The sequence below is a fragment of the Crocodylus porosus genome, unplaced genomic scaffold (genome assembly GCF_001723895.1).
Source record: "Crocodylus porosus isolate Cpor-Errol unplaced genomic scaffold, CroPor_comp1, whole genome shotgun sequence".
Taxonomy (NCBI): domain Eukaryota; kingdom Metazoa; phylum Chordata; order Crocodylia; family Crocodylidae; genus Crocodylus; species Crocodylus porosus.
In genome coordinates this window covers 88,049,943-88,075,907 of record NW_017728918.1, presented here as the reverse complement: position 1 = coordinate 88,075,907, position 25,965 = coordinate 88,049,943, and the positions used below count along the sequence as shown (strand labels likewise).

General features: G+C 40.7%; 1 protein-coding gene across 1 annotated transcript in view; it reads right to left on the bottom strand.

The window, feature by feature from the left end:
- FIG4 (FIG4 phosphoinositide 5-phosphatase) overlaps nucleotides 1-25,965 on the bottom strand; it is a 124,587-nt gene that overhangs the window by 33,004 nt on the left and 65,618 nt on the right. The window contains exons 16-21 of the mRNA XM_019537892.1: nucleotides 22,897-23,035; nucleotides 18,025-18,083; nucleotides 15,987-16,134; nucleotides 13,873-13,956; nucleotides 10,046-10,241; nucleotides 120-202 (exon numbers count right to left, since the gene is read on the bottom strand). Of these exons, the coding sequence (XP_019393437.1) occupies nucleotides 120-202; nucleotides 10,046-10,241; nucleotides 13,873-13,956; nucleotides 15,987-16,134; nucleotides 18,025-18,083; nucleotides 22,897-23,035 (709 nt within the window). The remainder of the gene's footprint in view (nucleotides 1-119; nucleotides 203-10,045; nucleotides 10,242-13,872; nucleotides 13,957-15,986; nucleotides 16,135-18,024; nucleotides 18,084-22,896; nucleotides 23,036-25,965) is intronic.

The following is a 25,965-nucleotide window of genomic DNA, read 5'->3' as shown; positions in this document are numbered from 1 at the left end:
CAATTACCTCTAAAGAAGGCATTTTAATCCATTAAAATAAGTTCTGTGAAGAAAAGAAAGCATTTTTCACATATTGCATTTGTCTACCTGTTATTGTTGACCACAGAGAAGTATTTTACCTTGTATATATTGAGAGATCATCCTCTGAAGGAACATCTGAGAGATTAATCCCATAAACATCTTTCATGGACTGGACTACGCTCTGGAACAAAACACGGTACATCTTTAGACCTAGCATACTACCTAGGAAAGTAATTCATCAGAAATAACTAACTCTTAGATCAGAAAAAAGTACTTTTAATAAATATAAATAAGAAATCAACCAAGCCTTTTTCTTGTACTGTCTGCCAACCTTTCTATATTTATGCTCAATCTCATAAGTTACCTGTCATGTTCTTCACTTTATTAGCAATAGGCAGCAGATCCAAATCAGTCAACAAAAAAAAAGTCACAACAAATGATTGAGCAATCCTTCTCCAGCAGCTGTAAAACCATTTAGGTACCCATCTCCATTAGATGCCTCCATTTTGGCCTGAGAAAGTTTCTTGCCATCTAGGGCACTTACACATGTGGGGAGTCAGCACGTTGGAGCAGACTCAATTAATCAAGTCTGCTGGAGCGTGTAAATTGATGGGCTCTGGCAGCCTCACATGTCAAGTGTATCAGTCGCACAGTGCATCTCTGCACTGAGAAAATGGCAGTGGTGCACTTTGAAATAAAACACATTAGATGTGCTTTAGTTCAAAGCGCCCTGCCACCATTTTCTCAGTGAGGGGGACGCATGGCGCTGCTGATTCATACAACACACACATGCTTTCAATTAGCATGGCTTGCTAATTAAAAGCACTTGCAGCTGTCAGGATCATGTGTAAAATCACCCCTAGACACAGGTTTCTTAACATGCTCAGAAATGATCCAAATTGATCAGCTAGGTGCTTAGCTCCTAAATAAGCTCCACTGCAATCCAGACTGGAGCTGGAAAAGCAGCTAATAATCTCTGCCCATGTCCAGCAAAACCCCATCTGTTAGGTACCACAGAGAATGCTTAACTCACACTGGCAACAATTAACTCAGTACGAAAGTACCACCATTATCACTCTCACTTGAAAATATTAGTGTTGAAGGTGTCCACTTTTTGGGTAGCAGACTACTGATTATTTTGCATAATCACTTATATATTAGAGCAGGGGGTGGCAACCTATGGCTTGCACACTCATTTTATCAGCCCTGTGGACCCCAGGGGCTTTGGTAGTGTTTCAGTGGCACAGCTTCTTCAGGCAGCAGGGAGAAGTGATGGTAGTGGCGCTGCAGTGTGAAACAGTGGCTGAACCTGCAGCAGTGCCGATGGCATCAGCCAGGTTGGAAACACTCGGAGCTAAACTCCCCTGAAATGGCTCCCTGCTCCAAAATGTTTACAGCCTGTGGATTAGAGCATTCACCTAAGAACTTGGAGATCTGGCTTCTATGCTCTTAGACTGAGGGGATTCAAACTTTATAACTCCTACTTTCCAGGACAGCACTCTAACCACCATGTTATAGACTGAGCTGTCTAGCAGTCTTTGCCGCCACTGTTGTTTCTTTAACCAATGCCTATCTAACATCAAATGCATAAACAGTCTGACACTAGGGACTGGAGCTTGTAAGGGCCTAGAACCTGGATCTCCCACCACTTGGATAACAACTCTAACAACTCAGCTATTAGCCAACAGATGGGTACTACCAACACCAGTCACTGAGGTGCCCACTAGAGCTGTGCGAAGCTTCGGTTGCTGATTCGATTTGGTGGCCGAATCTTCGAATCTGAATTGAAACAGGAAACCCTTTAATCTCTCCAAATTGAGTTGGAACCCTCCAAATCGATTCGGACAGATTCAACGATTTGCACGTAGACACAGCTTTACATTTTTCTACACACCTCAAGGCATCATGCGGCTCATGAACACTGAGCTGGTGGGGCGGATGGAGGAGTGTCCTAAGGAAGCGCAGGGGCCATCCCTCATGCACTCAGCGGCAGACCCAGAAGTGGACCAGAAGCACTTCCAATCCACTGCAAAGCGTGTGGAGGACCCTTCCCCCCCTGCTGAGCAACTAGTGCCTTCTGGGCCTGCCGGGGTACCTGGGGTTCCCTTGCAGCCAACTGCCCAGCTGGAGGGGGGAGGGTGTGTGTGTGTATGTGTGTGGGGCAAACCCAGAAGTGGACCAGAAGTACTTCAGGTCCACTGCTGTGCTCCTGTGGGATGCTCTATCCACCCTACCATCTCAGTGTTCACAAGCCATGCCTGGTATCTCGAGGTATGTAGAAAAAACACATTTAAAGCTGTGTCTATGGTCAAATTGCTAGTTCTCCAAATCAGCATCGAATCTTCAGATTCGGCTGAATCAAATTGGGACAGCGATCCAAATCAACGAATCAAATCAGCGTCCCCTAAAATCGTTAATAATTATATCAACAATCCAAATCCGAATTGAATAAGGCCTGCTTCACACCCCCTTAGTGCTCACCTACAGGTCACTCTACATCTCCAGTAGATAAAGGTTGTTAAATGTGCAGCCTTAGTCAGGTATCTATGCTACTGAGAGGTGTAGTACAGACACACTCCTACATCTAGTGTTTCCTGCTCGCCAATTGTGTGCGCCTCAGCACTCTTATATCATCCTTCAGAGCTGCTTAGCCCTTCCCACTGACTAAAAGGATCCTAGGTGGGCTGAAGCTTAAATGGAGGGGCTCACAAGGCCAATCTGGATTTATCAGCACCTACCAAACAGATGCTTAAAATGGTCACAGTCCATCCTAGAAGTTTTTCCTTTTTGAATACCAGCTGTATTTAAGTTATTTTTCAGTGAAAAAAGCAATGTTTTTTACTGGACTAAGAATTTGCTAGTTACAGATAAGCCAGTTTAAGTCACATACAACAGATAGCATTTAAGTGGCTTTATTTCTCCCATCTTTGCCACATTTGAGTCAAATATCATCATTCAAATCTCTAATCAAATAAGTAACTGATTCTTGTTACAACAGTATTCACTGAATAATATATTCAAAGCATGAGCTTTAAAGTATGAGAGAGATATCCTTTAAATTATTAATTATATCAGCAATTCATTGACACTTAGATCTAAGTCAGCTATTTTCAAAATACATAAAACTTCATGTCTAATGAGTACATTAGTACTCATTTTGTATAAATAATATTTATTTGATGATCTACATATTCTGCAGAAGATCCTAAAAATAAAGTAGGAAGACAAAATGCTGAACACAGAGGTGCTGGAGTGCACAGAACTGACATACTTAGAAACCACTATCAAGAACAGGAGGTTGCAATGGCTATGCTATGTCAGAAGAATGGGAGGGGACCGTATACCCAAGAATATTTTGTACAGAGAGATTCAAGACAGCTCTAGAAAACAGGGTTGCTCTCTATGATGACATCATGATGCATGCAAAAAGATAGGAAGTCGTTCAGCATCAGTGTAGAAAGCTGGGAGAAACATGTAGAATCTTATCTGATATGGGGGGAACATCTGGCACTGGGTGCAGGCCCAATATGAAGCAGCTTTGATCCAGAGGATGGAACCAAAGTGAGAAAGAAGAAAGCGTGCTGTAAATGTTGGCTTGAAAACAGTATTTAAAGGTCTGTTTTTTGGGGAATTGGCTTATAGGTATAGATATATGAATTATAAGGGTTCAAGATGGGCAGCAGGGGTTAACTGGATTTTTAAGAGCTTGGGAGATGTGCACTCAGCTTCTCATGGTCTTGAAAGCAGGTGGGCTGTCTAGCACAACAAGGCCAATGGATGGACATTAGGGCTGTACGAAGCTTCAGGTGCTGATCTGATTTGGCCAAATCTCCAAATTGAATTGGGAGACCAATAAAAAGGTCCAATTCCATTCAAGGTCTCCAAATCTATTTAGAAAACATTCTGAGAAAGATTTGGAGATTTGGGCAGTCCCCATTTGCCACTGCAGGGAGCTGGACCTGGACTCTGTGCAGGTAAGTAGGGGGCAGGGGAGGGGGACAGGGACCATGGGGGGGGACCTCCAGCAGGCCCCCTCCCCTGCCTGCTCCCCCAGCTCCCCTGAGAGCCTCCAGATCCCTGCCCACTTTCCCAGCCCCGTCAATGAGAGCCCTGCCTGGCCCCAACATCTCAGCTCTTAAAAAAACCCAATAAGCTTTACATTCACCAGCTGCTATGGTGACTATCCAGGCTTCTGGGAGCCCCATGGTAGAGCCTCCTCACACAGGGCAGGAGCTGGTGAGCTTTTTTTTTTTTTTTTTTTTTTAAAAGAGCTGGGGCACTGGGGTTGAGCAGGGGATAGGGCCTGTTTGATTCAGAGTTGGTAGTGGCTGAATCTCCGAATCAGATTCAGCCAAATTGATTCAGGACAGTGATTTGAATCATCAAATCAAATCACTGTCCCCCAAATCAGCCGAGTCCAAATCCAAAGTTAATACTAGCTGCTTAGCCCAGGCCTAATAGACACAGCCTGAGAATTGGGGGGGGGGGAGGGGGCATACTATAACATGAAATCTGAGCCTTCAAGGCACACAGGCTGTCTGACACAACAAGGGGACACAGATTAGGAAGCAAAGAAGTATGCACCATACTGTCCCAAACAGAAGATAAGTGACACCAACAACAAGGCCTCAGAGAGCAGAGGGGCCTAAGTCCTGGTTTTGGGGGAACAGCCCAAATTAGGAGAAGGCAAAGAAGGCTATGTGGATGTGTGACCACAGATGGACAGCCAACCAGAGACAGCCACAGATGAAGAGTCATCATGAGTCATCAAGGGGGGAGAATACAAAAGCAGAGACTTGAGATTAACAAAGGGTCCCTCCCATCCCTTTGTTCATCCCTCCCTGTTCCTTCTTGTCCCACTTCTTCCTCCCTGTTCCTCTACATCTCATTCCCTGAGAGGGGTTCCCATCCCATCCCCCAGGAAGGGTCCCTGAGGCCACCATTGACCAAGGGCATACCAGCAGCTTGTTTCATACACCCCACTGGAGGAGGGCTTTGGGCCTCGGCATCCCACCTCCAGATTGCTGACACCTAAGAAAGAGCCTCAGAATGGAGTCTGCATCCCGACCTTTGGACCTTTTGGAGTACTTTGACTCTGATGACAGCCCTAGGATCGGTAGATATAAAATTGTTTGATTGTTTGCATTGTTGCTTTTCTGTTCTTATTCTGTGTGAATAAATTCGCCTATTATCAATTGGCTGGTGTTGTGATTGGTCTGAGGGTTGTGCTTGCCCGGAACAAAGGTATAAAGGGCTGGGTTCCTAAAATCTAGTGTCAACAGTAAGCTCGGACTCCAATTCAAACAACACATGGATATGTGAAACTTATAACAAACTGTGTCACTCCTGAATTGGGCTTCTCAGCCACAAACTGAGCTGTGGCACCTGCTAGATCTCTTACATGTACACCATGATCCAGAAGTTTGATGGTTGTCTATTAATTCATGCAATGACAGAATTTTCTGCGAACAGAAAAAAAAAGTTTCTGGTTTTTACAGAAGTTGAACCAAAATATATTTGACAAATCCTGCAGTTAAAATGCTTTCTCAAGTATGTATTTCTGAATCAATTTGATAATTAAAGACAATTTGATTATTAAAAATTATTTCCTGATTTCTTATTAGTTTAGCTATAAAGTTTTGGTTATTTGAAACCCCGCATTATAGACTCTCTTTAGATGAGTAAATGCTGGAATTCCTGACAAATATCTGCTAATGGTGGAACATTAATTCCAAAACACATGCACTAAAAGGCTGAAAACTGATATTCCAATTAGCTAAGTACTATGAACAAATGACATTTGGCTGACTAAATCTAGATCAGCTAGTGAATACAAACCAGGTTGTCTAACCAAAAATCTCATAGTCATAATTCTTTTGTGATTTCTACACATAAAGCAGAATACATTTTTATTTTATAAGTAAAGCAGGTACTACCTACAATTTTTTTGCTTTTGAAATGGACAAGCAGATTTATAATAGGGTTGACAAAAAACCCACTTATTTAGGTTTGACCAGTATTGTGGTCAAAACTGGTTTTCATCAAACATTCCACACAACCTTCTAAAATATTCTCAAACATTAAGTACATTTCAGAAAGTTCGGGAAACATTCCATGTTGCAGGGATGTTGACTGTAGCCGTGTTGGTTTAAGGACATAGGCAGACAAGGTTCTTGGGGTAAATGTGATCTCTTTTATTAGACCAATTTGCAAACTCTCCCTCTGCTGGAAGTAGGGTGTTTGTGCCCAACAGCTTGCAAAGAACATTTTTTTCCAGCTATTTAGTTGGTCTAATAAAAGATAATCACATTTAACCAAAGAACCTTGTCTGCCTTTAACACTGCAGAAACTCCTCAAACTACAAACCAAGTCTCACTCCTCTCCACTCCATTATGATAACAGTGTTTCAGCCCTGTAAAAGTCCCTACTTTAAATTGCTTCCAGATAATATAAGGATGACTATAAAACAGAAACCTGGTGGTCTTCAGTGATAAATAGATTTGAGCACTTCAGTAGAAAGCTTTTTATGAATGGTAGTATTATCCAGAATAAATTAAGAAATAGGTGAGATGTGAAGAAAGCAATCAAACCGGTAATGTGCCAGAAAATGCTTTGTGCCACAGTATACAAGCAATGGAAAAATGAGCAGGTTACCAAGGAAGCATCCCAAGAAATAGTAGGAACTTACAGGGGAAAAAAAATCAGGATGGCAAAAGTAAAAAATGAACTTCGCCGGGCAAGGCATGTTAAGGACAACAAGAAGATATTCTAGAAATATGCTGGCCAGAGCAGAAAGACCAAGGAAGCTGTCTACAATTAAATAGCCACGGTGAACAAGGATGATGCAAAGGCAGAGCTGCTCAAGAACTACTTTGTCTCAGTCTTCATTAAAAATAAATTAATAAATAAAATCAGGCTGCAACCAGCAGTTAACAAGGATTATTTGGCTAAGGAAGGGGACAACCTAAGGGATGAAATAAAGGAAAGTCAGAGAGCTTTTCATGGGTCTGAATGAATTCAAGTCAGCAGAGCCTGATGAACTTCCTCCCAGACTACTGAAGGAAGCTGCATAGGTGATCTCAGAGCCCTTGACAATAGCATGTACAAAGTCATAAGAGACTAGCAAAATATCAGGGGACTGGAAAAGGGCAAATACTTTTCCCTTTTTTAAAGAGAGGCACTAAGGAAAAGTTCTGAGATTAGTTAGCCTTACTTCAATACCCAGAAAGTTCCTGGAGCATATCTTAAGGAAGTCTACTTGCAAGCACCTGGAAAAGGTTGATTGCAAGCAGCCAGCATGGATTTACTATGAATGAATCATGTCAAACAAACTCAATTTCCTTCTGTGACAAGAAAAATAGTTGGGTGAATGAAGGGCATGCTGTGCATATAGTGTATCTGGAGTTTAGCAAGGATTTTGACTAACTCCCAAATCCTTTGTATAAAATACCACACATTCAAATTAAAGTGCAAAGCAAACAAGCTTCAAAGATCATTTTACATTTTACAAATAGCATATTTATGGCTGGATGCCCATTTTTCTGGCTGGTTATTAGGCTAAATTGCTTGAACATGTGGCATGTTACAACGTACTGGTCCATTAACACATTACTCGCACTTCAGATGTAACATCTGCCAGGGGCCTAAAACTTCCTCCATGGAAGTAGTTGATAGCCATTTCAAAATAATCATTTCTATAGCCTTGTAAGTTATGACATATATTTTCTTAAGTAGGACAACCTTCACAAACCATTTTTTGAAAAGGCCAAAAAGGCAGTGGTCAAAACCTAAAGACAGTCTGAATCAGCCAAAACCAGCAGTTAAACCCACAGGGCACCTATACATGTGACAGAGTTCTGCTCCAATGCGTGCTAATTAACATACGTCAGAGCAGACTCAATCAAGTCTGCTGCGAGACTACTGAAGCATGCTAATTAGTGCGCTCCAGTGGCCTCCATGTCATGTGTATTCAGCGTCCTCATATTTCAAAGTGGCAGCAGGGGCGTTTTAACTAAAGCTTGTTAAACAAGCCTTTGTTAAAGCGCCCCTGCCGCCATTTTGAAGCGCAGAATGCTGAATATACATGACACTGTGGGCGCCTTAATTAGAGTGCCTCTCAGAACCTCTCTGATTAAAGTTCACCCTCACCTTCCCTAGAGCACATGTATAGATGCCCACAGTGATCAAAACTATCAAATCCTAATTTATAATAGCAGCCATGGATTAGGCCCAAGATTAATAACCGACTAGAGGTGGATACAATAGTGCCTGTCTGTGAAAATATTTACATTATAGCTCTTAGTAAATAATTGTACAAATTAATAATCCAACTCTGAATTCATAATTTTATATAAGTTAAGGTAGGAATAAAGAAGAAAATAGGACTTTACATATTAACAAAAACAAAATACTTTACCTCTATTTGTAAGCCAACACACCTCAAAGATGCCATAAATAATATTTTACATTTATTTACTTGTACCCTTCATTTACAAACCTCAAAAGTATTTTACAAAAAAATTATCAGAATCAATACTACAGTTACCTATTTTATAGATGTACTTAGTGGCAAGAGTAAGGGATAGCCCACAGGAGCCCTGACTGGTCTTTATAACCAACATAAACATTCACTCTCTGGTGATGACATTCATACTTCATTATTTTGAGATGATAAAATATCTGTTGCAATTTATAAAATTTGGCATAAATTTAGCGAAGACATATATCCACTGGTATCAAACACTGTTCCTGTACCACACTATTTCACAAGTATAAAAAATAATTTAACTGGGTTCAGGAAAATTTAAGCTCTCTATATGAAGCCAACTTTCATATCAGAGAATCTAATCATTGTCTATAAAACAAATCATGATGTCATAGGTAAAATGTTAAAAGCTATATAGAAAAGCTGCAATTGTAATTTCCTGCCAACTTCCCATAGATAAGATGCTGTTTATATGGAAGTTTCCCTGTAAAGGGGTAACTGTAATCAGAATCTTGACCATTTCAATTCACTGTCACTTTACAGTTTAAGTTTGTATTGCTTTACAGTTTAATGTTGTATAGCATTTTACCCTCATTTCTAATTTTTCAGTGGCATCCCAGATGTCTACCTGGTAGAAACAAAAAACAACACTTTGAACTAGACCCAAGGGGAAGATGTTTGTAAAGAGGCATTTTTAAAGTGAATCGCAAAACAGCACTGACTACACTGCTGGAATGGTTAAGTTCTTTGCCTACATTATCTATTTAAACTGTAAGCTATTTGCATTAAGGGACAGAGTTGTCTTATTATATGCTAGTACAAACCTTACTGTTACAGAGCTCCAAATCTTTATAAAGAAAATAATATTAATACTAACGTTATACAATAATGACATAAAGAAAAAAGCCTACTAAAGTCCTGATTAAATAAGTGTAGCTTTTACTAAACCACCATATCTCAAAATCTAGGGATGGAGATCTAGAGCAGGAGGGCAATGAAGATATTTTTTATGAAAATATTTAGCAAAGTATTATCCAACAAAAATCAGCAAGCATGATTTTAAATAACTTAGTTCTATTAAAAAAAAGTTTCACCACACTGCTGAATTACCAAGCAACAGTTCAAAGTTTAAAAAGAGATGTAGTGAAACCCATTGCATAGAACCAGGAAAAATTTCTGGCTTTGACAGCTTTGGTATTATAGAGGACTAGACCCTCTTTTGGGGCTGCCAGTTCCTGGGACCCTGTCAGTCTTTACGTCCATAGATTTTTTTCTAATGTTATTCTCTCTCCTAATACAACATGAGAGACCCCTAGCACTGCAGAGAAACTGACAATTGCATATAATCTGTTTCATAGTTACACTAAGTGCTGTCAAGTGTACAAAACAAGTAAGCAGGAGAAATATTTTTTTCTTCTCAGTCTTTCAATGACATCCAAACAGATGTTGTAAACATCATCAGATAAAATGTATTTTCAAAAAGAATGTGAATCTTAAGAGGATGGCTCCCTTTCACCACAGGTCAATGCAATTTCTTACCTCAGTTATTTTTGTATTATCTCCTGTATCAGTCATCTTTACTGGAGTGGAGCGCTGAGAAACAGCACCTTCATCTTCCTTGTCAGTTCCAGAATCATCCTCTGAACTGCTAGACACTGCTTCCTCACTTGGTGGGGGGGGGGCACTAGCAGCTGTCTTGCGCTGCAACATAGTTTCTTCTCTGTTACTTTTGTTTCTATTAAAAAGAAGGAGAATACATACATTCACAAACAGATGAACATACAGTATTTTCAACTGTATGCATTCCCAAATTTTGACTGCCATCTCATTTGGGGGAAACTCGGAAGCCTCTGGGTGTGGACACACGTAACAACTGATCTGTTCTAAAATGTCACTAATTGGGAAGTGGGTCACAACTGTGTGAAGTCTTGTGGCTCTGACACCAGGAAGTGGTAGTGAGCACCCAGCCTAGCATGCCTTGCAATGAGTGAGTTGGTGGGGAGGAGTGAGTGCTTGTACCCATGCTTTGGAAGTCCTCAGGGGTGGATGATCACTGATCTGTGGCTTGGGGCATTGTCACTTTTCTGTTTTCCCTTGTTTCCTAAATGTGAGTTCAATAAGGTTCAACAGCCTGCAAAAGACCAAAGTCTGTGGTATGCTTGCCTGACTTGGCAGGGAGAGGAGGAGGTTCTTAGATTCACATGTATTGCTTCTCAGGGGTTGGGGAAGCATGATGAGAGACTGCAGTCAAATAAGGAGCGAGGACAGAGGTGGTTGTTAGAAAGATAGCTTTTATTGAGCAAGCAGTACAAGGGAGATGGTTGATAAAGACTGCCAACAAAAAAGGGGGGCAGTACGTTTTGGCCATGGATCAGAATAGACTATTGCAGCAGTGTTGGGGAGGGATAAAGACCAATGCAGCCTTGGACACCTAGAAGACTGACCAGACCCATGTCACAGAATGCTTGGTGTCCACACATAACACTGAACTGGCTTACAGTGAACAGGTTCAAAATAGTACTAGATTTTCCATGCATCTTTTTGAGCCATCCCAGGCCAATTTAACAGGCTTGTATATCTGTCTGAGTCAGGTTAAAACCACATTTAAATCATTCTACATTATGTGTCCATGCCCTCTACATTACCTTTGGAGTGGAGCAGCCAGGTTCTGCCTATCCTGTGAATCCCCTATTTCAATTTCCCCTGGGTACTTGGTATTTCTGAAACCCTTCTTCAGATACTCAGTAGTTGAAGAAAGCTGAAGAAAGCTCTATGATTACATAAGACTTTCTCTATTGAGTTCATTTTTGTTATTTTTTCATTTTCTTTCTAAACACTTACATTTCTTGATAGATACTTTCGTAACCAACACACTGTGGATGGGCATACATCTGAGATAGTTTAGGAATTGTTACCTATCAGCTCTGTGTTCTTGAGGGAACCCTGGCACCCAGCTTGCTGGACTTAAAAAGGACTTTTTCTTCTCCCCCTCCCTGACACACATCTCACCTAACCAGAAATAAGCAGAAGAAAACTTTAATGGGCATCTCCGGCCATACATTCCCTGGTCCCAGTATGGGAGGCCTATTTAAACTTAATTGACTAAAACTTGGTTGCCAGGTTAGGGAATGCTGAGGCAAGAGACCAAAGTCAGAGGAGGTATAAGCGACATTTGAACAATGGTTAAGGGGTCATCATAACATCCAGCCCATTGGAGCCCTGACCACAAACACTCCCATACTTTTCCTGGGATGACTGGTGGAAGTCCTACCCACAAAGTTTATGAACACTCCAAGTAATCCCCTTAAGTATGTTCCATATACCCTTGGGATTTCCTGTTTTAGAAAACAGACTAAATCAAGGCACCAGTAAAAGACTACAGTAAGATCTGAAAGTCATGCTAAACTGAAGCTTATTCACAACAGGTAAAATACAAAACACTGATGCTGACTTCACAGTGCAAGCACAGCTAGGCCATCTGAGAAGAAATAATGCAGTATCCCATCCAGTTTATCTTCTATATTCATAATAATTTCAAGTTTAAGGTTACTCCTTAAAACCTTCTGCTTTTCCTGGTTGTTAATCCATTTCTTGAGATGTTCCAAACCAGATAACCGCTTGTCACTGAAAAAGGTAATTCATTTAAAATGAAACCATTTACATAACAGGATTTTTCCTGTCGATTACAGCTTGGGACTCTCTTGACTACACAGTTAAAAGAATGCTTTGAAGAGGCTGGACTAAGGGTGTAAGAAAGCTGTAAAGCAGCAAACAGTGTGCTTCATGAGAGAGAAGGCTCTCTGACACCATCCATTGTTCTCTCTTTGTCACTTATTTAACCTTCAGTAATTGTGCTAGGAACTTTGCCTGTCAACAAAACAGTGCATTGGAATAGTGAGATCCCAGCTCGCTCTCTCTCTTCCTGTTTCTCTTTTTCTTTCTAGGAATAGCTTTCTGAACCTGAATTTTATTAGTTAAGCTTGAACTAGGTTTCCCCAAATACTCAATTGAACCAGGGTAATATTGTAATTGTTTTTGTTTGTTTTTCCTTGCATGGCTATTATTACTAGAACCATCATACATTTCATATACTTAGCAAGAAATATTTTTTTATAGTCAAACTGGTGGTAACCTGGTGTATTTTTCCTTCTCTACTTCCCCTTCCCCACTTGCTCTGCAGCAATGCTTCTTTTACCCAAGCCAAAGATCCCTGTAAAGCCCCAAAATACTGTGGGGTTCGCTCATCAAGAGACTACCACCAGTAGGACAGTTCAGGCAAAAGACTGGGATGTGCTGAGTTTGAGAAACACAAGGGGATCAGCTTGTATAGGCTGACTGAGCCAGTTTGGCTCACACATGCCCTAATGAACTGAATGCTGGCCCATGAGGTTGTCAGCTGGACCCCCAGCCTGATTCAGTGGTATTCTGTTCACCTGTGTGCTTGTGTCTGACTGCATTTTATTGTTGCCCTAATGAACTGATTCTTGGCATAATAGGGTGGTCAGCCTGTATGTACTGATCAACTGGGCCAGGCCAGGTCTGTCATGTTAGTGTACATGTGCATTTGACTGATTTGGTGGCTGAAACCCAGCACCACTGAAACTGAGTCCTGCAAGATAGCTCCATTGGGGGTAAGGACTTGCAGAAGGGAGAGATACAGCTCCATACAGAAACACAAGTAACAGAAGCAGCACGTGGATAGAATTACAGAGACCCCAAAAAGGTACCCCTAATAAATGAGCGCACCACAAAGTGACAAGCAAATCTGGTAACAAAATAGCAAATCCTGCCATCAAAATTACAGGAGTCTGGATTGGATAACCTTAAGGTTCCTTCCAAACCTGTGATTCTAAATTCTTATCTTTGGCTCTCTTAGGACCTCTTTCCAGATTGTGCCAGCAAAAAGCTAGCAGTTATTAAGCAAGTAATTCATTCATTGTCCCCAACATTGCTTGGTCTCTAAATTGGAGAGCTCTTTTCAGGAGATACAACTTTATAACTTCAACTCTGTGTATCAATTTCTCTCATACTCTCACCCAGCTTCTTCACAACTGAACTGATGATCTGGTTTGTTCTATTCCCTCTTCCTAACTTTCTGTGTTCAACATAATTAACTCTTCACTCCATTTCCTATATCCAGACCCACAGCCTGGTCTAATTTTTGGACTTCTCCTTCTCCCTGGCCTCTTGTATACTCCTGTATCTTATAATTTAAGTGTATGTGTGGCTTCTTTATCCAGGTCATTACTCATTTAGAGCTCTTTCTCTCATACCTTTTTACAGTTAATTGCATTTATATGCCGGAATTTTGATGATGATATGCCAGAACAAATGTCTTGAATTCTATATTTTAAGACCAGTCTTACCCCAGCACTGATTTTCCAGTTTCATCAGGTTTACGGACGGTAAATGGACTTGGATCAATGCCAACATTCTTAGGCATGAAGTCTCTGGAGGAAGAGAGAAAACAAAGAGCTCAATATTTGAAATTATATTTTGTCAGGTTTTGTTAGTTCTTTCTACCAAGAAGTCTACATATTCTACCAATGCTATTTTCCAACATCTGCTTTTGAATTCAAACAAGGCAAAAGGTGTTAGGGAAGTGAAAGAATGAAAAGGAAAAGGAGAAAACATGGATTGGGAGTGCCTCCTAAGGCTCAAAACTGCTAGGGAACTTAAGAACTGTCTCTAGACAGGTGGTTGAAAGGAACTGAGAAGCAGGAAGTATATACTGTTACCAATATTAGCCCTTTTGTAAGGCTTCAGTTTACAGCTGCAGAAATGTAACTAAAGCAGATATCTCAGTCCTGTTCCTGAGCAACCACAAAGTAAACCTCTGCAAATATTATAATTAGGGTGACTGGCAAAGTCAAAAAGCAATCAACATATTCAAGCAAAGCAGTACTGAGATCAAATTAAACAGAGCAAAACGTTTGCAGCAACCTTCATACAAGAATGTTATTAGACAAATAATACAAACATGGTATATGAGGGCTCTCCAACTGGCAGCCTGTGGGCCACATCCAGCCCTCAAGAGGTTAACCTGTGGCCCCTGGACTCCTGGTTGCTCTCCTGATGCTGTTGCCAGAGTCTCTGAACTCCCCCTCCCTTTGCTGCCAGCCACCACCCTGGTGACAGCGTGATACAGCATGGCCCACTGGGCTGAGAAGCACATACCAAAAGATCCAGGAGCATTGGTGGGGTGTAGTAGGGGGTCATCCATGTGACACGGCATTGTGCAGTGTGCATCTAGGGTGTACGCAGTATAGTGAAACAGGGGAGGGAGCTCAGACAGCATGGTGCGGCAAGTAAGGTGGCCACTGGTCCTGTTTTATACTGGACCACCCTGTTAAATCCTTTGTCCCCTGTCCATTTCTAAATAAGGAACGGACAGCAAAAAAAATCCTATTTTTCAGTTCACTGGTGAAAACACATGTCAGTCACTTGTCCTCATGATTCTATTGGCTGTACCTAAAGGTAAATGAAGCAGTAAAACCATTGGAACACAGGGGTTATAAAAGCTAACCCAGGTAATGGAACAAGAATCTGTAGTTTCTGTTAAGACTAAGTTCACACAATCCAGCCTGTGGATGATTTCTTGTTCTGCAATTTCATCCTTAAGTCCATTTTTAAAGTTTTGCTAAGAACACCTTTTCTGAGGTCAGTGATGGACTGTCCAGGAAGGTTAAAATAGCCTGCCACAAGTTTCTGAATTAATATATAAAAGGTGCCACTCTGTCTGCCTTCTGCCTGACTTCAGACCAACTTGGGTAACAACCTCTCTGTGCACATAGTATATTATAGTTGGAGTGTAAGTTGTAAGATTGTTGGTGACAGAGACAGATATAACCAAGTGTACCAGATGTGGCTGCACTATAACTGTTATATCAAATAGGTTCTAGAAATCAAAGCAATCTGATGAGCGTAAAGTAAGGTGAAAAGAAAAAGCTAGAGGCAACCAATATTCTAAAATGGTCAAGGAACATGATAACAAAATCTGCTAAAAACCTTCCAATATTTTTAATTTTCACAACATAAATCCATAACCAATTGGCATCTTTCAGAGACAAAGAAGAACTGTCCAGGAATGAGAGAATGATGATGATGATAATAATAATAATAATCCAATGAGAGAACATTTGTTCCAGTAATGTTAGAGTAGTGTAATCACAATGGACCATGAAATGTATAAGAGGTAAGGGTTTTGTGTGTTATCTTTTACTGGACGAAATATATAGATGGGAAAGATGCTGAACAAATTTTTGGTCATAAAGCACCATTCTTCAGGTCTAGGTAGTTTTCCAACAAACTGCACCTGAATTTTAGAAATCTCATTTCATTTTAGGAAATTTTGTTAAAAAAAATTAATTAGACAAATATTTCAAAGTCATTTCTAGAAAGCAGATCATGTGCAGTCCATTGCACTACTTTAGGCAAACAAGTTTCAAGTTATTAGAATAGTAAAACATCACATAAATACCGTATAGAATTGGTCATTGCCAAGCAAAAGGTTTCATCAAAACTGCTCAGTTCATAGGGCCGAAAAAATTCATTGTGTATATCAATCTCTTCTTCATATTTATGGAATTTTTTTACTATTAACTTCTGCCTGTTTTCAGAACATGTCACTGGAAAAAACAAAAGACAACTTATCCAATTTGTAATCATTAGCACATTCAGGAAAATGTGAATGGTCCTATAGTAACTTAGCGAGACAATTACATATTTTATATATATATTTCTACAAGACAGAAAAACATCATATACAGAACAAGACATACAATTGTAGTCCTGTCCATAAATGTCAAAGTTGACAACTATCCAAATTTTATTCACTTAAAAAAATTACAATTCCTATTTGGAGAGTGTCATGAACCTAAGGGTTTATAAGGTGTCATGCATGACTTTCCAAATGTGTTTTACTGATATGGCATGTGGAGTGTCCACGTTAAGGTAGCACCAAGCTATATTTAGCCTTATCAGCCTTATGCTTGCATGTATTAGTGTATTTGATATGAAATGTATTTCTTACATGTTCTAATAGGCTCAGGATTGCACAGTATGATAACAACTTTCAAGTAGCAAACATTGAACTTATTTGATTCCTAGGAAAGACCCCAAGCCCAAGTGGCTGAAGAGCAGTAATGGCTTGGAATTAGCATTTGACTTGCTTACTTGTCTCCCATGAGAGTGTTCTGAGGCACAGGAACTAGGCTCTGTCAGAAATGGCCAGTAAAGCTACTGGGAAGAGTGAAATTCCTCCCTGTGGAGGGAAGTTACCCAAGACAGCATCTTTAGCAATCTCCATGTCTGAAAGGATGCACATATTATCCTGGCCTGGTTTAGATCAGGAAAGATTTCTGCTCTGGCAAACGTACTTTTTGGGGGTCAGAAATGTATATGCATATTGTTGGCTCCCCAAGAATCCCCAAGATGACATATGCGAGTAGCCAGATAAGCAACTGTACTTAAGCCTGCCTCCAGAGCATGATTTTGTCTTCAGTCTCTCAGGTACATGGGATCCTCTAACAGAGATCAGGGACAAACAGCTTTTTAATCTGTTGAAGCTAGGGACTGCAGCCTTGGATTTAAGGTATAGGGTAAGAACAGGTTATTGTTCTGATATTTTCTTTTGTTTGTTCATTCTTATATCTCTATTTAAATCTCAACATATAGTTACTGTTTTCTTACACTTGTTCTTGTTTTATTATAATAAGTCCTTTTTATCATCTTTTTACCCACTTAGTGTCAGTGTTAACTGTAATTCCAAGGCATTTGACCACACAGGCTCACCGATTCTACACAAAGGATCCACCTTTTCTGAGTACCTGACAAGACAATGGTATGACCCTTCTCGCCAGTAAATCCCCTCTGCTAAGGACTGGCAAGGCTTGAGTGAGATGGGTAGCACTGAGGTACCACAGGCCAAGGAACAGGCCTCTGGCACATCTCAGCTCATTCTCAATGATCAAGCAGCAGTCAGAAGAGAAGAGAGAAGCAGCAGTCAGAGGCAGAAGGGCACTCCAAAAGCGTGGAAGCACCCTGGAAGCGTGTCACAAAGATGCTTGCCTTACCCAGGGTATGTCTGGGGTCAGGATGTGTCACAGTATCTAATAGATCATTAAAATATAGTTGGACAACACTCCATAAACATCTCTATCATTAGTTACAATATTCTTTTGCAAGTTGCTATATTGCTATCCACAATTGAATGGGCAAGGCAAAAGCTATTAAAACACTTCCTTATGTTTAATCCTGTGGAAGGCAAACACCACATGTACAAGCAGGTATTGTAGATTTGCATAACTCAGTGAGAGACATTTAGCCAGTTTAGCACATATATCTGGTATCTCTTGCACATATTTAGAGAGATCACTTGTCAACTGTTATGACAGCTGCACAGTTTCATAATGAGTTTGTTAATTTGTGATAAAAGAGTTGCAAAGCATTTAGTGGCCAAATTAAAATAAATGTTTTTCAAGGTATTCTCTAAAACAAGCACCAAACTGAAGACTTACCTTCATCATAAGGCAGTGGTAAATGATTCAATACACCTTGTGTCCACCAGTAAGTATAGCTGTAGGGGGAAATTGTACAAACAAATAACATAACATATGAACTCTTATATAAAAAGTATACACGGTTTAGACAGGGTTAATCTTGCTGCATACAGGGAGTCAGACTACAGGATTGGCTCAAGTCCCTATTTTTCTTTAATTTTAGCCTTCTTGCACACCCATATTATGGTGTAGAATAGGGCTGTCCAACTTCCATGTGGCCAGAGGGCACATGTCCTGAATACTGCATCAGCACAGGTCACATGCTGCTTGTGTTGACCACGGCAAACCACAGACCCCCGGGCCCTATGGCTACTCCTGCTTGACTGCTGCACTGAATATCCACAAGGCCCCTGGACTCATCCTATGTTTCCTGCATTGTGCTGCCCCACCACCCTGGGGAAGGGTCAGGAAGGAGCAGCCAGAGAGGGAGGGGGAGCTCAGAGTCCCCAGCTGCTATTGCAGTTGAAGCAAGGGGTGGAGGGGAACAGGTGGTAGAGCAGGAGCTTGGGGGCCACAACTTAACCCCTCATGGGTCACATGCAGCCTACAGATTGTCAGTTGGACAGCCCTTCTATACATGATGCTTTATAATCCAGGAGGGCAGAAAGATAATCATCCTTGGTTTGAGAAGTCTGAACAGGCCCCAGTCCTGCAACTAGTTCCCTCTTAACAGATAGCTGAACTCAAAGAGGTCCAATGAAGACAAGAGTTCTGCCTGTATAGTGAAGTGTTGACTTCAGGAAGGTTACTCGAAATAACACGGCTCCAGGACCGGACTTCAGGACATACCACAACAAAGAAGGACAAAAGCAGGTGGAGAAGGTAACTGAGAAGACCACAGTCATCAGACTGCAAGACAATAAGATAAAGCTAATTCCAACGCTTCTTTTTACAAAATACCCTTCATATCACAAGTCTCAAAATTTGGGGAGGTTTGATGGTGCGTCTTCAATAATTCTTATGAGCAAGTACTAGATAAACTTTGCAGATTATCAGTGCTTCATGAAAAATCCAGATCAGCTAGTTTCCCGGTAGGAGAAACGTGAAATGACAATTTTAACAGAAGATGTTAATATGGGCTTGAGAACTAGAATGCATTTCTTTGCTAGAGTTTTTAATAGCAAGGGCAATGCGCTCTAGCAGCTTACACAATGAAAGAACAACCAACTGAAATCAATAAATACCTGGACAACAGAAAGAGCATGGTTGTACTTTTTTAACCTACTCAGGGACTTAGGTATTCCAATTACTGCTTATTTTCTTCTAAATTATTCTGACATTATTAGAAGGAGAAAAAATTGGAAAAAAAAAAAAGGTCAGAAGGTAGGGCTACAGAAGGATGGCACCTATAGACCGAGTCAGAAACATGCATGTTCATAGACAACAGCCTACTTTGTCAGATGCTATAAATGGACTCGCGAGTAGGCTGATGAAGTTAGTTCCCAAGGGGCCAACCTCCCCTGCTTTTTTCTGCCTGAATTCAGACAAGCATAGCTAATTATCTCTGTCTATGGATAAAGAAAAAATGTTATCTTTTTGCTTTTATTTCAAATACATGCATATAGTCCTATTATTAAGGACCAAATTCTGCCTAGGTCAGTACAGTGTTCTGGAACAAGCTGCATTGTGTAGTTCAGTGTTCCTGGGACAACAGCATATATACTACATAGCTGGCTCTGCACTATGGCCATTCCCCTAGAAGATGCCATGAGACAGTGTTCTAGTGGAGCCAGCTCTTCTAGTTCTTCTAAGCACTATGCAGAAGAATGTTGTCTTACAGCTGGCACTGGTATATACAAGGTAACCGGGGGGGGGGGAGGTCCCTATTTCCATGATTCTGTACTTCTGCTTAAAATCATGAAGACAGACAATGAAAACAAAATATACACAACTCTTTATGAAATCCTCTCTTTCTGAAGGAGAGAGCTAAGTAACATGAGAAACTTGAGAAATAAAGACTTTAGGGTAAACAACTTTATTCCAAGGTATCCAAGCATATTACTTTTCATTACTTTTTGTATTGCTTTAGTGGCCAAAGGCCCCAATCTAGGAGTTCTACGGATACTTCAGAACCCATGATCCGATGTAAAGAAATTACAATTTGAAGGTGCAAATAGAAATTTAACAGGAAATGAGCAAAACAAAAATCCATCAGTTTACTGTATTCAGAAGTCATTATTTCCGCATGGAACAATGTTGCCTGTATATTATGAATTTTACCAGAAAAAACCACAAAGAAATATGAGAAGTCTTAAGAGACAAGAAAAAAAATGCTAGCAAGTTTTAAGAACTCTATTTCAAGTTAAGAATATATTCTTCAGTTCTTCATTTATATTCTTCAGTTAAGAGTATAAATGAAGAAGGAGACTGCTTTTGGTACAAATAAGATAATGGATTGAAGGAAGACCAAGGAATTCATTTTAGAAACATACAAGTCGGATTTACTTTTACACAGAGCAAGAGTCAGGACAAGCAGGCAACAAAATGAATGTGAACGCTATATAGATGTTATGTGCCTAGTCTAACCAGAACTTTGCTGTGTGACTGCAATGAATGTGCATCTAAAAAAGCCTCAGGAGACAATGCTGCATAAGAAAATAGATGAAACAATAAAAAAAATTAAAAAATAAATAAATCACAATTTAGAAATAGTTGTTTTTGGATATCAACTGAAATGAACAAAGCAGATATGTAAGACACTGGAATCTTCTCCAGATTTAAAAACAAAACAAAATAAAAAACACTGAAGTAAACTTTCAGATCTTTTAATAGATTTCATAGATTTTTAGGGTTGGAAGGGACCTCAGTAGGTTGAGTCTGACCCCCTACCCTCGGCAGGAAAGAGCGCTGGGGTCTAATGACCCCAGCTAGCTGCTTGTCCAGTCTCCTCTTAAAGACCCCCACAGTAGGGGAGAGCACCACCTCCCTTGGAAGCCCATTCTAGATTCTGAAAACCCTCACCATAAAGAATTTTTTTCTAACGCCTAATCTAAATCTGCTCTCGGTCAGTTTATGGCTATTGTTCCTAGTAACCCCAAGGGGCGCCCTGGTAATCCAAGTATCCCTTATTCCTTGCTGCCCCCTCCGCCCAGTGAATTTGTAGACAGCCACAAGATTCCTTCTCAGGCTTCTTTTGTGGAGGCTGAAGAGGTTCAGGTCCCTCAATCTCTTCTCATAGGATCTTACCTGCAGGCCCCTAACCTCTGGACCCTCTCTAGGTTATCCACATCCCTCTTGAAGTGCAGTGCCCAGAACTGGATGCAGTACTCCAGCTGCAGTCTTATCAATGCCAGATAAAGGTGAAGTATCACCTCCTTTGACCTGCTTGTGATGTAACTTCTAATGCATGAAAAAGGTTGGCTTTACTTATCACTTTTCACACTGACAACTCATGTTCATTTTGGAGTTTACTAGGACTCTGAGATCCCTTTCTGCTGCTGAGCTGCTTAGAAGGTCACTTCCCAGTCTGTAGGTGTGTTGGTGATTCTGTCTCCCTAGATGCAGTACTTTGTACTTATCTTTGTTAAACTGCACTTTTATCTGCACAGATGAAGTTTCTACAAGAATAGCAGGATCAAGGTACCGTATTTCCTTTATTCCAAGATGATGTGTCCCCCCTCCATTTAACATGAGGGACAAAAAGGCCTTCATCTTGGAATCAAGTACAAAGTGTCTGGGGAGCGGGGGCAGGTGGCTGCTGCTGTGGCCACAGCTAGGGCCCGGGGCTGGAGCCACAGCTGCTGCCTGCCTCCCCACTTCCACCCCACTGCAGCCTCTGTCCTTTACTGCCTCCCACCCACCCCCACACCTGTCCCCTGCCAATGCTTTCGCAGCTCCACAGGCGGAGTAGGAACACAACTTAACCCTTCATGGGCCACATGCAGCCCACTAACTGTCAGTTTGACTGATGAACTGAAAATGACCCTACAATAATTAGATTCTACACATGAAAAGTTAAAAAATGTATATATTTTTCATGTATAGAATCTAATTTCTAGGGGAGTAATTTTAAATTCAGAGCCATCTTGGATTTACGCAAATATAGTAATAGCAAATTTCTAACAGTCAGATGAAATACCAAATACAATTTAGAAATTTTTTCAGTACCTGTTTCTATCATTACCTTTCTTTACAGTGTAAGAAGTGAATCAGAGGTGTGACCCATATTTACAGTACATAACAAGGTCAGTGTGCTGAGATTATCATTTTCAAAAAAAAACCTTCCTGGAATTTAAGTATTTTATCTTTTTACACCTGTTATACCATTGCACAACTATGATGTGTGGTATATTGAACTGGGTAGATGCAGTTTTTAGAATGGACTCAGTCTGGCTGGGATGCAAATGGGGTAAGAGGCAGAAATGTAAATGTCTTCATCTCCACAGCTGACTACTGGCTGCAGCCAGAAAAAACAAAGAATGCTTATCACTTAATTTCAAATACATTGCTACTGTAATAAATCTGCTTCAAATTCACCAGCCAAAGTACTTGTGTACAGAGTAACAAAATGCTGGTAATAGCATTTCTGTAAAACAAGAGATCATTTCACACTGCAAGTTTCATTTGTAGGAAAATCCTTTTCTTTTTTAAAAAAAGTCTTTTTCCATTGAATGGAAAGATTACAAAGTAAATTCTTCAAAACACTCAATGTCTGATGTTGCACAGCCCTGTTTGCAAAACTGAAGAAATTTCTTGTTTTTACTAATGTTTAAAACATGATGTCCCTTCCACTGTACACTTTACTTAGCATCTTTCCAAAAAGCTGAATACATCTAAAACAGTTTAATTCTGAATGTTTATTATAAATTGAATAAGAGCTAAACGAAATACCTTCTCCTGGTCTGTGAGAGACTCAGAGTATTCCTGTGATGCAAATAAAAATCAGTTGGAAGTTCCCAGAGATGAGGTTTCCCTTCCACTGGCTGGAAAACTCCCAGGAACAGGTTAATTGAGTCTTGCCTGTCAGCATCTGTTAGACAAGAGGACCACTTGATGTTAGAACCCTCATAAAGCTCAACCTTTTGGACACCTACGAAAGCCCCCTTCTGTTCTACTCAAATGCCCTTTATCTCTGCGAGTCCCAAGTTTGTAAAATGTGACCACAGCCACGGGTTCATATGTCCCTTCCCTACCTCCAAGCAATTTTTCAGTATGTTACTTACTAACTTCTACAGCAAACATTTTTCAAGTGCTCCCTTTTAGAATATCTGGCTTATTATCTTCACGTTTCTTTGAACACTTTTACCTAAATGTGATGCTTGAAAGGACTCTGATTAAACATGCAACCACCATTCAGTAACTCAGACATTTGAACTGGTAAAGCCACGTGCAAAAGATATACTCCCTTTGACATAACCTGAGTTTAACCAAGCTTAGTCAACGCTGTTATTCAGATTCATTAGCTAATACTATTTTAGGTAAAACATAAGAATGAAAACTTTGGTTAGTCAAAAATTTTCACATATTTCTCTCTCTCACTAACCAGTTGGTGAGGCAGGAAGAAAGGCTGGGTTAATAAGGGGATAGGGATATGGTACAGGGTTGAAAAGGGGTTTTAGATGATGGAGAGAGAAATGAAGGAAGAAGGTTTCTAGCAAGCGACTTCTGGGAAGACAGAATGGTTCCTATGCTGGGTTACCTCAAAAAGGGGTACGGATTATCTGCATTGAGTCTCTAGCAAATGGGTTCCTATAGGAAATGGAGAAAGCAGCAGTGTACTTAACTTTTCTGAACCAGATCAAGTGAAGCAATAATGATTTGGGAAACAAACATCAAATGTTTCAAGAGAGACACTTGGTTCCCCTGTTCTGCTGCCTTAGTTCTACAACATATTAGGAGCAGCATTATAGGAACTGAATACATATGGATACAGACCGTGAAGCAATGACACTGTCCTGTCTTTGATACCACAGTAGGGCAGGGGGCAGAGTAGTGTCAAAGAATTCATGAAATGGTGACACTTCTTCATTGGGCTTCCAGCCAACAGCACAGGCAACTTTCCTTACAACATTTTTCTCTATTTTATTTAGTTGCTCATATCCCTTCCTTTGCATCACTCGACCTCATTATGGGGAACAAATGCATAAGCATTCATATGAGGAATGGAGTGGGAAGAGTGAAGAGAGAAATATATGGAAATCTGGTGGGACTAGAAGAGGCAAGGCACTTCAGAGGACTAACATGATATGCAGGAGGAAGCGAGTGGAGACTGCAGGAGGCATTAAAAGTATGCTTGTATGAGGACAGAGAAGCCAAGTGCCCTTTATGAGGGGCTGTGGTGAGAACAGCAGCAGGGAGAACTCAACAAGCCATAAGCGAAGCTCCTCTTTCCTCTACTTTTGCAGGATTTTTGGAAATAGGTTTATGTGCAGAGAGTATGGAAGCAAAGTGCATCCTGGGAGGGGTTGGGTCACAAAAAAATAGAAGGGGAAAACTCTTGATGAGCCACTGGCATAGCTCCTAAGCTTCTTATCCAAAGACACCCAATCCCTTCCTCTGACTCTGTATTAGCTGCGCCACCTCCACAACACTTCCCCATAATTCTTGATATGTATGGTCCTCAAAATTCTGCTTTTCAATGTGTGTTCTTGCTCTTCACCATGTCTTTTAATTTCCTTGCCTTACTTTCACCTCAAGACCCATCCACCTGAAGAACCATCAATGTGCGGTGGTAGAGATGATTCTCAAATTGAGGGACTGCCAACAACAATAGAGCAGGTCTTCTTGTAAAATGTTCAGTGTTATGACTTAACTTAGGGATGGTAAGAGAATGAGGAAGACTAGGTAGCAAAGCTAAAACCAACAAAAGTTTAGAAGAGTGTGATGATGGCATACCATCTTTTAAAGACTAAAGAAAGGCAGAGTTACAATCCAGATACAGGGTCACTTGCAGTTGTACAGCTGGTGCCAAATAAAGCACAGTATAGTTTTCTCAACTACAGTTAGCATAAGATTCTGGAGGAGAGAAGTCCTGAATCCAAATGAGTTAGTAAGAACAAAGGGCTTAAAAATTACTTAGTGTGAAGAGTTTTCTCTAGATAAAGGTAAACTTTAATTACCGTTTCCAAGTGCCAGGAACACAAAATTCGTTGACATGAATTATCATGTTTCACTGTAATTTAGTTAACTCACTCAGTATCTTACTGTTTATATGAAGCATGATAAACAAAGCCAAGCTGTATTATGTTCAGTTAAAACCTGTTTTGGAGCCAAGACCAACATGTCTTAATGAATTGTAAGACAAATCTCTAACAATTGTTCTTAAACGTTCACAGACTTGGGATACACTGTCAATAGATTCAAGGCACCCCTCAGAAAATGTCAGCTCTTAGCTTACATTTTTTTTTCTTCTTGACTACAGAAAAAAAAATACAGCAGTTTTTCCGTCGCAAAGAACTCAGATAGCCCACAGCAGGGCAGAAGGGTTAACATCTTTTCTATTGCTATTTGAAAACTCTGGTTTTCTCTTATGAATCATATTTGCACACCATGCAGTGCACGGCACCCCATGGCACCTTTGACAGGATCCCAAGGCACCCCCAGGTGCCATGGCATCCTAGTTGAGCATCACTACACTCAAATGCATACACAACAGCAACTGTATACACATTAAAACATTTCCACATCAACATTCCAGACTTCTTTCTGACTTACACCGTGAGGTCAGGGCTGTTCAACTGGAGGCCCCTGAATGGCCAGCATGTACCCCATGGGTTTTTACCCAACTGTTACTTCCCCCGTACTCTTGCTGTGGTGCCTGGGAGAGAGCTGGAGTGCCCGAGTTGCATGCACGACAAAGAAGGAAGCTCAGCTGCCAGCACTGCAGATGGGTGGTGGATACAGCCAAGATTTCATAGATTTCATAGACATAAGGGCTGGAAGGGACCTCGGGAGATCATC